The sequence below is a fragment of the Gracilinanus agilis genome, chromosome 1, assembly GCF_016433145.1.
Source record: "Gracilinanus agilis isolate LMUSP501 chromosome 1, AgileGrace, whole genome shotgun sequence".
In the NCBI taxonomy this organism is placed as follows: Eukaryota; Metazoa; Chordata; class Mammalia; order Didelphimorphia; family Didelphidae; genus Gracilinanus; species Gracilinanus agilis.
In genome coordinates this window covers 37,204,481-37,216,351 of record NC_058130.1, presented here as the reverse complement: position 1 = coordinate 37,216,351, position 11,871 = coordinate 37,204,481, and the positions used below count along the sequence as shown (strand labels likewise).

The following is an 11,871-nucleotide window of genomic DNA, read 5'->3' as shown; positions in this document are numbered from 1 at the left end:
GGAGCATACATTTTATTGGGGAAATACAACATGTAAACAAATATGTAAAAAGAAAAAGTTAATTTGTGAAGGGAGAGAGCATTAGTAGCTAGAGGAATCAAGAAGAAGATGCCTATATGGTGCCACTTTAGCCTAACCTTGAAGGAAACTAAGGATTCTTAAGGGACAAAGGATATGAGGAGGGAAATTTTTTCTAAGAATTAGAGCAATCCAAAAGGGAAATGAGCTGATCTAATAGATGCTGGATTCCTTTTCATTGGAGATTTAGAAGTCTCAGTGGCTAGATACTCACGTGTCAGATATGTTATAGTGGAAATTCACTTGGAATATGAATTAGACTGGACGGATGCTGGAGTCCCTTCTAACTCTCAAATTCCTTAATTCTGTGATTCTAAGTGAATTCCATGCATGAGAGACAAGCTGAGCAGTGTCATAGAGGCAGGAAGTCGTAGGTGGTTCATAGGGATAATGGATATGTGGAAAGTTGTAATGTAAGATAAACATTTCATGAGGTCATATTATGAAAGCTAGACTAAGGAGTATGAACTTTATGAGGCAGCTAGTAGGGAGTTGTTGAAAGGTTTTGAGCAGAGTAGCGACATGAAACGTGTATTCTGACAGTAGGATAAGTAGTAGCTGGAGAGAAGAGAGTAGTTATGGTAGAACTGTTAAGACACTGCAATAATCAGAAATCAGAAAGAAGAGGAGAAATCAGTTAAGAGGATAGTTAGAAAAGTCAGTGGAGGACTTTGCTCAGAAGCCAAAGGAGGGGAAAGTATACATCAGGAAGAAGTGGTCAACAATTTCATCCCTTTTCAAACATCCCATAGCTCTCCCTCTCCTCCACCCTCTCAGCTGACAGTTTTGCTTCATATTTCATCAAAATAATTGAGATCATTCACCCAGATCTCTCACTTGTCCCCTTGTGTCACATCACTCAGATGCTTTCTGTCACTATCTCCTCCTTTACCCTGTCTCACATGAAGAGTTGGCCTTCTACATGGACAAATGATCCCATGCCATCTCATCTACAGCAGATTGCTCCCTTTCATCCCTACTATCTCTCTTGTCTTTAGTCCCTCACCATCTATAGGTGCTTTCTAAAGCATAAAAATATACTTATCCTCATTTTCAAAAAATCCTCACTTGATTCATTAGCCATCAGTACTAGCTATCATTCCATATCTCTCTTCCCTTTTGTGGCTAAATGTCTTGACGTGGCATCTACAATTGGTGCCTGCACTTCCTTTCCTCTCATTGTCTTTTTGATGTTCCACAGTCTAGCTTCCAGTCTCATCATTCAACCCAAAACTATTCTCTCCAAAATTACCAGTGACCTCTTAACTGTCAAATTTAAAAGCATTCCATCATCCCTCGTCCTTCTTCAGCTTTTGACACGATCAGTTACCCTCTTCTCTTTGACAGTCTCTTCCATCTAGCTTTTCATGGCATTGATCTCTCCTGGTTGTCCTCCTACCTATCTGACCACTCCTTCTCAGTCTCTTTTCTTGAATTTGCATCCAGGTCACACTCACTGATTCACATTGAGTCCATGGATTAAATTATCATCTTCATACTGATGATTCCCAAATCTACTTTGTTTAGTCCTGACCTCTATCATGACCTCCACGCTGGCATTTTCATCTGATATTTGACATTTTTAAGTGAATGTTCCAAGGTCATCTTAAATTAAATGTGTTCAAAACTGAACTCAATTCAGGATCTTACCCTCTTTGTAATCTCCCTGTCATCACTGAAGGTTTCACCATCCTCATGGTCACAAAGATTCACAATCTATGTGTCATCCTCAAACTTTCACTCTCTCTTAACACTCCATATCCAATCTGTTGCCAAGTCTTGTCTATTTAACCTTCCTGAAATATCTTATTTGTTACATTCTTACTTCTGACATTGCTGCCACCCTGTTGCAGGCTCTCATCATCATCATTGTTGTTCATCCTTCATTTTGAAGAGGACCAATGACATCATGGGATGATTCCTTGACTTTTTTTTTAAACCCTTGCCTGCCATCTTAGAATCAATACTGTGTATTAGTTCTAAGGCAGAAGAGTGGTAAGGGCTAGGCAATGGGGCTTAAGTGACTTGCCCAGGGTCACACAGCTAGGAAGTGTATGAGGTCAAATTTGAACCCAAGACCTCCCATCTCTAGTCCTGGCTCTCGATTCACTGAGCCACCCAGTTACACCCCACCCCAATTCCTTGACTTTTAAGAGACACAGTGGATAATCTTGGAATCACTTGATGTCTGACCACGCTATTGGTGCTCGATAGTGCCCTTTTCAGTCACCTTCATGACCTTTTGAACAACTTGTTCTTATTTACCCATTCCACAAAGGGAAATTTTTACATGCTTGGGATAGACATCCCCCAAATCACCTATGGATCTGAGGACTGTGGGTTAACCTCAAACTGGTTTAACTCATCTGTCAAGAGAGTTTTACTAGGGTGTGGCTGCTGTGCATGCTGTAGTGGTCCCAAAAAGGGCTTGGTAAGTCCTCAGAGATGTTTGTCCTCACTGCACACCCCACATACGTCTCATCACTTCACACATGGATTCCTACAATAGCCTTCTAGTGTTTTCCCTGCCTCCAGTCTCTCCCTAGTCCAGTGCTATTCTCCACTTAGCTGTCAAATTGATCTTCCTAAGGTGTGGATTTAAAGATATCCCTTAGCCCTATTCAATACATTACAGTGGCTCCCTTTCATTTTCAAGATCAAATATAAAATCTTACTTGGCAAAGCCCTTTATAACCTGGTTAAATCTCAACTTTCCAGACCTTTAAAACAGTATTCTCTTTCCCCCTGTCCATGAAATCTGTGATGTAGTTGACTCTCACTTCCTTGCTGTTCCTTATAAGACACTCCCTTTTCTAACTTCTTGCATCTCTCCCTGGTTGGTTGTCCCCCATGCTTGGAGTTGTCTCACTCCTAATCTTTTCCTCCTTGTGACCTTGGCTTCCTTTAAGTTCTAGGAAAAATTATATCTTCTAAAAGAAGAATTTCCTGGTCTCCCTTAATACTAGAAATACAGAAAAAGAAAGTCTCTGGTCTCTAAATTGGGCTCAGAAAAAGGAAGAAGGTAAAAGGAGGTAAAGAGAATGGTCAAGTCAAGAAAGAAGACTAACTTGTATAGACTAGCATGAAGAAGTGATCTAACCCAGAGCACAATAAGTCCCCTATTGCTTCCATTGAGTCCAGATGGGTGAAGTAAGTATTTCCACATCCTTTAAAAGGGAAATGTTCTCAAAGCCTTAAAGGCTCATGTACTTGTAAACCAATCAAATTGATCAGAGAAATCTTCTCAGTTACATTATAAAAAGGTCATGATGGGCCATAAAGGTGCCATTTTTCACAGCTTGCAAATTATAATCACCTATATAGCAGGTTTGATACTTGGGTCTCATAGTTTGACCAAAGGGGAGATATGTGGAGTGTGTGCTGAATCCACACTCAGAAAACAAAGTTTGAAATGTTGTCATTTCCACTTACTGGGTGGGTGATGTTTGGACACATTACTCAGTCTCTCTAACTTCGATTTTCTTATTTATATAAGGAGGAGGTTGCACTAGATGGCTTCCAAGATCTTTGCCATTTCTAGATATATAAGCCCATGATCCTAAAATGGGGATCTCAGACTCTGGAAAGAGAGGCTATTTCAAGGATCTTTGAATTCAAATGAGCACAGAGCATTGATGTTTGTCATTATGGATTTTCTCAGTCAATGGATATTAACAGGGGAATTGCTATTATGTGGGTTTATGTGGGTATCTTTAGGATGTTTCAAGGTTAAAAGTGTTCTTGCATTTGAATTTGAAGAAGCTGGAAACCATTGATCCAGATTCTAAACTAGCACACTCATTTACCCAAGTCTAATTCATTGACATCTGCCCATTAATGTGCAATGTACCTTTCACCACCTCTTCAATGTCTCTCTCTCTCTCTGTCTCTCTGTGTGTGTCTCTGTCTCTCTTTCTCTCTCTTTCTCTCTGTCTCTCTTTCTCTCTTTCTCTCACACACAGAGCCTAGGTTTTTCCTTGAAAAAGTGAGTGATGCTTAGAGAGAGCATCACTATCATACTTCCCTTGTCTTTGCATAAAGACTCTCAGAGGAAAGTACTGAGTCTTCAGACCTCAGAAATGTAAACATCTGTCCAGTTTGACAGTTTTCCAAAAGGACTCAGAACATAAGCCAGCTCCTGTGTAACAGAAGTGTCAAATGATTAAAATAAAGACATTGAAGACATTTCCTTCTTGGAAGCAGCAGCAACAACAAAAGTCAGCTTGAGACAGTGTTGGAAAGACTTTCTAAGGCTTCCTAGGACTTACAATCATTTCTGGCACTAAACCCAACTTGAGCTATCAAAAGCATATGGGAGTTTGAAGATTATGCTGGTGGTGAAATATAAGGTCATTTTTAAAAGCTTAAGGCCTAAGGGAAGGAATAGATTGGATCCCTGTTCTCTTGGGCTCTAAACTTAGAAGGGTCATCATTAACACTGCTGCTTCTAAGCAAGTCAACAGGCTGAAAAATGAGCTTTAAGGAGGCAACATAATGAAGCAGAAAGAGAACTGATGGAGGTAGAAAGCCTATCTCTTGGCCTAGATTTCCTTATCTATATGGAAGTTTTGGGGCTAGAAAGCCCCTCCCGGCTCCTTCTGGCTCTAAGTCTTTAATTCTAGATTCCAACCCCAGGTGAGAGAGGTCTTGAGTCCATATTAGTAGCGAGTATTTTTTTTTTTGTCAACATAAACTTTCTCCATCAAGGGATACTGAATGCAACTGCTATCATGTGGATGTCTGCAAAATCTTTTGAGGTTAAAAAACTTGGTCTCCTAGTTGAAGAAACTGGGATCCATTGGTTCACATTAAATTAGAATGTTACTGAGTTCTAATCTTGTCCGTGTTCAAGACCCGCTGTGTCAAGGTTTGAGCTTTGTTTGCACCCTTCCCCAAGATCACTAATGTTCCTGTAGCTGCAAAGCAACCTGATTACCAGTGAGCTGCAAGAACAGAGAAAGAAGAAAACATGGGTTTGGGGAAAACTAGATGGTCAGGGGCAACCAGACAATCTCCTTTTGCTTCAGAATGCTCTGACGAGTGAGACAGGGGAGGAGGGACCCGTCTAGGGGTGATGGGCGCACTGATGCAATCTACAGTGGAGTAGAGCTGCCACAGTTAAGTGTGGCTTCCCCTCCAGCTAAAATGGGAATTCACCAGACACTCGAAGAGTGCGTGTGAATGTCTCGTCCAGCCGCCAAGCTGCGCACCTGTATGCCCTGGGGCTAGGGGAGCTCTTAGCGCATCTGTCGCGCTCGCGCATCCTACGCTGGGGCCTACCTGTCTGCACGCCCCGCTCCTTGTCTGGCTCGCGATGACCATGCGCGCGCCACCCATCCCCATACCCACTCCCTGCCGCTCTTTGTGCCCGCCCCGGCCCTGGGCCAGCTAGCGGCGCGCGCTGCGGCCAGGCTTGAGCTAGCCTTGACCTCTGCGCTGGGGAAGAGCGGGCGGGTAGCCAGGGGCGGTGCTGCAGCAGGAGCGGGCTGGGCCCCGCGGCCCCCTGCGTGGGGCGGAGCTGAGGGCACCCGGAGGCAGGAGAGGGCGGGGGGCGGGGAGGAGACAGAGGGCGGGCGCGGGCGGGTGGGGGTGACTCAGCCTCCGCTGCCGCGGCCTCCGCTGCTGCTGCTGCTGCCGCCGCCGGCTCCTCCGCAGCCTCGGGCTTTCTCGGTGCTCGCCTGCGCTCGCTTCGCGGGCCAGGGGAGGAGAAAAAATGGCGCTTCCCCCGGCCGCCGAGGCAGCGGCATTGAGCCCTTCGGAGCCCCCCGCCGCGGGCGCCCGGGAGCCACCCGGGCCGCCGGACGCCGAGGAGCCGCTGGCCATACAGCGTCTGGCGGAGCTGAGGCCAGAGCCCGGCGGCGTCCCCCTGCACTCCCCCTGGACCTTCTGGCTCGACAGGTGAGGCCAGGCCCGGGGCTGGAGGCTGGGCCCAGCGAGCTGCACCGCAGCTGGGCCCTGGGGTCAATCTTTGCCCGCCCCCAGCGGCCCGAACCGGGGTGGGGGTAGGGGGAGCTCGCGCCACCGGCCCCGCCTCCGACGGGGCGGCCCAGCCCATCACAGTCCAGCCTGTCCGGGCCGGCCCACCCTGACCGGGAACGGCAGCTGCCCTAGGACCGCTTTGTTTCCTTGCCGGGCTGGCCCGCTCCTCTCCACTCCCTAGTTTGCTCCCTGAGCTCTCCTTTTAGCCCAGCGCCTCTTTCACGAGCCCAGGGGGCTCTCTGCCTCAAACTCCATCTTCTTCCAAGTCTCATCCTAACCCCCCCTAAATCTGTCCCGCCTAGCCCCCTTTCACCCCCGCCGGCCCGGCCGCAGGGCAAGATCATGTCTACCTCTCCCGCCTGCCCTCCTCTGCAGTGCCTTTCCTGCTCAGAGCCTGGAGCCATCCCCTCTCCAGCCCACAGCCCTATCACTCCGGTTCTCTGGGGCCTCCAGATTGACCAAACTCCTTCCCCAGTTCTTTTTAATCTCTAAAGCGAATTTTACACCCAGAGACCCTCCCCCCCTTAGCCGCCTCCTTCCATTCCGTGCCCCCGTACTGCGCTGTTTTAAAAGGGTAAGGCCGTTGACCTTACGAAACCAGACACCATGGGGGAGCAGCCTTCGAGTTTAGCAAAAGAGCCAACAAATGGCTTAGAGCCTTGAATGACTGACTTATCTCTCCAAACCCATCCCTCAGGCCGCCTGTGCCCATTCTGCCCTAGCAAAGCCCGGTAGTAACTTGAAACCTTTGGAAACTTATGGAGACACAAGCTGAGCTCTTCAATTATTTCTTAGCCCTTGGCAAGGTGGGGTAGGAGGAGGATTAGCGAGCTCAATCTGTAAAAGTTTCTGCTATCTCAGTTCCCTTTAAATAGCAACTGCAGGGAGCACCAGACCAAGATTGAGGAGGCCCAAAAGAACTGACGATTCACTTTAGTTCTGTCTGTTTCATCTTTCTCATATGTAAATGAGCATAATAAAATTAGACTTCTCTACCACACAGGATGACCGTGAAGAAAAAAAAATAATAGGTGCAGAAGTACTTGGAAAAGTACAAGGTACTATACAAGCAGAAGATGAAATTTCATTATCTTTGGGAAAGGGTCTTGAGTGTGGAAGCCTAAGAGTTTCATCCCAAGGCCTTCCAGTGACTTGGTACCCACAAACACTATTTATGTTCAGTCACATCCAACTTTTTGTAAGCCCATATGGAGTTTTCTTGGCAAAGATACTGGAGTGGTTTACCATTTCCTTCTCCAGCTCAATTTACAGATGAGGAAACTGAGGCAAACAGGGCTAAGTGATTTGCCCAGTATCGCATAGCTAATAGGTGCCTGAAACCAGATTTGAACTTATAAAGATGAGCCTTCCTGACTTCAGACCTGGCACTTTTATCCACAGTAACTCCTAGTTGCTCATTCTAACACTCCAAAAAGGTAAAATGATGTCCTCCCTAAAAGGCTATACAAAATACATTTGTGGAAATTTAGCTGAATCTATTATTGTTTATTACTAGGAGAAAATTTTATGTGAAAACACTTCTATAAAAATCTCTTAGGGTAGGCAAGTCTTTCATTTCAAAGGTATTATCTAAAATACTTAATTGAGGATCAACAAAGGTTAAGCTGTCCTTGCTGAATTAGTGATCTGTTATTCACAAGTTAATTAAGGGGAGGAAATGTACCCATTCTCCAGTTTTCCAAAGCATTTCAATTTGACTGCTTTTATATAGCTATAGAATCCTAATAGGACATTTAACTGTCATTACAGTGCTTTTGCTTAAGCTAATTTTCCCAAAAGGGAATTGCCTTTTATCTCATTCTTTTCAAAGGCGTGGACACAATGACAATTTAAACAAAAATAATGCTAATTCTTTATTAGCTATCCACTTTAAAAAATTTTCAATAATATAATCTAATATTTAGAGGAAGCAAGTGTTATAGTCAATTCTGGAATTCTGGAATTTTTGAATTTTGAGGAATTTTATTGCCTAAAAGAATGTTCACATTGATTTGTAGTTATGGGTATAGAGAATTCCCGTTCCTCCTCCTTTCCCCCAAAGTTTAATTATCAAAAACTTAATTTGGAATAATAGAATAGTAATAGATTTAAACTGGGAGGTACCTTATCTAGGATAACCCCTTCCTTTTACAGATGAGCAAATAAAGTCCCTGAGAGATTAAGCCAGCATTCTTTCTAGTGTACTACAGGGTCTCAAGAAACAACAGTAATTTTCATTGATTTCTCCAGGTAGGTAGAATAGACAAAAATGATGTGTTGTTTCAGTGTTTTATAACATTTTCTTGAAATGGTATACATGACATTTTATGATAAACAGAAAAGGAAAAACTCAATAAATAATATTCTTCCACTTAAGAGTTTAGGATTTTTTTCATTTTATTAACTCAATAATTAATTTGAATATATTTTCTTCACAGTGTAAAAATCATTAATATTGATGGCTACAGTCATTTATAAAACATAATTAGTTCAAACATGCCAAATAACACTACATTTTGTTCCGATCAATATTTAAAATGGCTTTTATTGAGCAGTTCCTTCCATCCTACCACCTAGTATCAGTAATAATTATATACATATTTCCCAATTTATGAACAAGTTGTGTTTCAAGAGTTTATTTGGAGCTCAGAATCCATTTTCTCGAAGACAATTTTACAGGGCTAATATGAGTTCTGTAGACTTGAATTAGAGTTCAGATATAGTGGAAAGAGTGTTGAGTTTGTCATCAAGCAGACCTCAGTTCAAATCTCAGCAGCTGAGTTCTCTCATCTGTCAAAAAAGAGGTTTGGACTAGCTGACTTTGATGGTCAAATTCAGGCCCACATCTATATGAGTGTCTGTCCTTTTATATTTAACAGTGCTCAAAATTGTCTTCGGCAACCTGGTCACTGTTTTTCTGCACTCCTTTCTCCAACCCACATGTTTCCCTAAATTTCCTACTGAGATACACATCCTGATAAAATTCTCCATGTTCTAAACCTCCCTCCCTCTCCTTCCTTTTAATCCAAATTCTTATTCCCTCAATATGGATGTTAGGGAGCAAAATAATAGGAATGATTGAAATGCCTCATTCCTTAGAGAAGAGTTAGTATTTTTCAAAAGAGAAGATGCTTATTAACCCACATAACTGTAATTGATAGCATTTCAGGCAAAGGAAGAAGAAGAGGGGAATAAGAATTTATTAAGTGCCTATAGTATGCCAGGCACTGTGCTAAGCAGTCTTTCAACTGAAAATTAATCCTTAGCTCAATTGATCCTCACAATTCTAAATGGAGGGAAAAAAAACAAAAAACAAAGAGTAAAGCAAAGATTTGTCAGGTCTGGAAGCAAGCCAGTTCTAATCTATTTCTTCTTGTCTTCAATTTATTTCTTTGCATATCTTTGAACCCCCAAATTTGCTAAATGTTCCAGATATTTGTACTGTATTTCTTGAGAATAAAACAGGGATACTGAGGTGAGGATGGACCATGACTCTATGTTTATTTGTGGGGATAGTTTGCAAGTCAGGACAGCTTTTTATTGTAAAAAGGTTTGAAGGGCTATTGGACTATGAAGCTATATTGTACTGTTTTTTAATTATAATCTTTTATTGATTCTTCATAGGTATGTTTCTAAATTTCTGTTTATGTAACTTCTTTCTTTTGAATTTATAATTTTTCATGTTCTAATTTAAGGTTATCAGAGTATATCATCATCATTGTCATTACCATCACCATCATCGCCATAGCAAGCAATTTTTTTTGTCTTTCAAAACTTTTTTCCTTCCGTCTTGGAATTTATACTAAGTATCAGATCCAAGGCAGAAGAGCAGTAAGGGCTAGACAGATGGGGTCAAGTTACACAGCTAGGAAATGTCTGAGGTCAGATTTGAATCTAGAACCTTCCATCTCCAGGCCTGGCTCTTTATCCACTGAGCCTCCTAGCTGCTCCTAGAGTACTTTCACAGCATTCACAATAACTCTGGGATAATAATTATCCTCATTTTAGTGAAGCAGACCTCAGTTAAGTGTTTTACCTCTGGTCACACAGCTAAGGGTCTGAAGCTGGATTTGAACTTGGATCTTCACTTCAGGTCCAGCATTCCATCCACTGTGCTACTTAGCTTTTATTTAGTACTTTATACATGGTATTTGATCTTCACAAAAACCCTATGAAGGAGGTGCTATTAATAATTTCACATGTTAAATTCACTCGTTTTACATGTGAGGAAACCAAGAAAAGAGGAAGGGAAAAACAAGCATTTATTATGAAGAAATCAAATTGTTTCTGTATCATTTTGTAATTAGTTCTATTCTGTATTACTGCTCTATTTTGTATGATTGCTCAAGCCATATTTGTCTCTTTGCCTATGAGCTGTTTAGTTCCCCTGCTGATCACTTCTGTTCTTGCCTCAAGGAAATCTGTTATCCTTTCAGGATGCAGGTGGACACCAGGGTGTCTGGTCTAGTATCTTTATAACACTCAGCTATTCTTCAAGGATGTTTGACTTGTTATCCAGAGAAGTCTGGTCCACTATCTCTAACTTTGCAGGTGGGCTCAAACAATGAACATTTCTTAGTCAGAGGAGGGAAGGAGGGAGTTGTTGCTAGCTCCTCATTCCAATTTCTAGCCAAACGGGTCATTCTTATCCCATGATGCTGCCAACCCTGTAACCATTTGCATTATCTTCTTCACTTACCTAGTTCTATTCTTTGTTCTATGCTTATAAAAAGGAGTTTTACCTCTCCTGGGTCTCCAGCCTAACTGAAGTAGCCACTTGACCTGCTTTGTTAGCAGTAGGTTAATAGTGTATCCTGCTAATAAACTGATAAAGCTTAAGAATTCTGCTTCTCAGTTTACTTTTATTCAATCCTATTGAGACAATTAAGTACTTTGTGCCAGGCCTTACAAATATTATCTCATTTGATTCTCACAACAATCTTAGGTGGTAAATACTGTTATTACCTCCATTTTAGAGATGAGGAAATTAAGGTAATAGTAACTTGCCCAAGGTGAGACAGCTAATTTTTGAAGCAGGATTAAATTCAGTTCTTCTTGACTCGAGGTCCAATACTTTATCCACTCACTGTACCACCTAACTGAGAATTGACTCAGGAACCTAGTCCTGGGTTCATATTTATCTCTTACACTTTCACCTATGTAATACTTGTCAAGTCATGTAACTACTCTGGGACTCAGTTTTCTCAACTATAAAATGAGAGAGTTGAACTAGATGGTCTCTAAAGTCTAGTTCAGTGATCCTATGAAAGAGAAAAAAGTTTACTAAATTATTTATTGATGTTTTTAGAAACAATTTTAATTCTTAACACTATATTCAACAAATACCTCTCAACAGATACCTCAGTGGTTGGTGGCCCTATGATTTCTGTTATTGTGGGAACTTTTATCAGTGAAGCTCCCAGCTTCCCTTGGATTTTAGCAGTATGCCCTCCATAGTTGTTGGAACTGAAAAACAGTGTCTAAATCCTGGGAGTGATTATCTTTGAATTTTATGCAATTTGTCTGCAGGTAATAGACATACAATCCAGCCCTGCACCCATGACATTTCCAATGTGGCAGGTAGAACCTACCTAAATGTTGTGCTGAAAAGTGGAAATTTAAACAAAGAAATAAAAAGCATGACTTGGAGGTAGCTTCCAAGTAAAACCATAGAGACAAAACTATTTACATTTTTTAGTTAAAAATAATAATTCAATTGTTATATATATGTATATGTGTAAAATACATATATATTTTAAGTGACAAGGAACAGTATGTAAAAAGAGACCTGACAAAAGAATGGTTATGACCATT

The 11,871-nt window shown here is 42.0% G+C and overlaps 1 protein-coding gene across 3 annotated transcripts in view; it reads left to right on the top strand.

Moving 5' to 3' along the window:
- The first annotated feature begins 5,734 nt into the window (after nt 1-5,734).
- EIF4E3 (eukaryotic translation initiation factor 4E family member 3) overlaps nt 5,735-11,871 on the top strand; it is a 51,022-nt gene continuing 44,885 nt past the window's right edge. For 2 of the 3 annotated variants that reach the window (XM_044661889.1, XM_044661739.1), the window contains exon 1: nt 5,735-5,976. In XM_044661889.1, coding sequence (XP_044517824.1) covers nt 5,792-5,976 — 185 coding nt within the window. In that variant the 5' untranslated portion in view covers nt 5,735-5,791. The remainder of the gene's footprint in view (nt 5,977-11,871) is intronic. The other variant, XM_044661819.1, reaches the window with a different exon arrangement.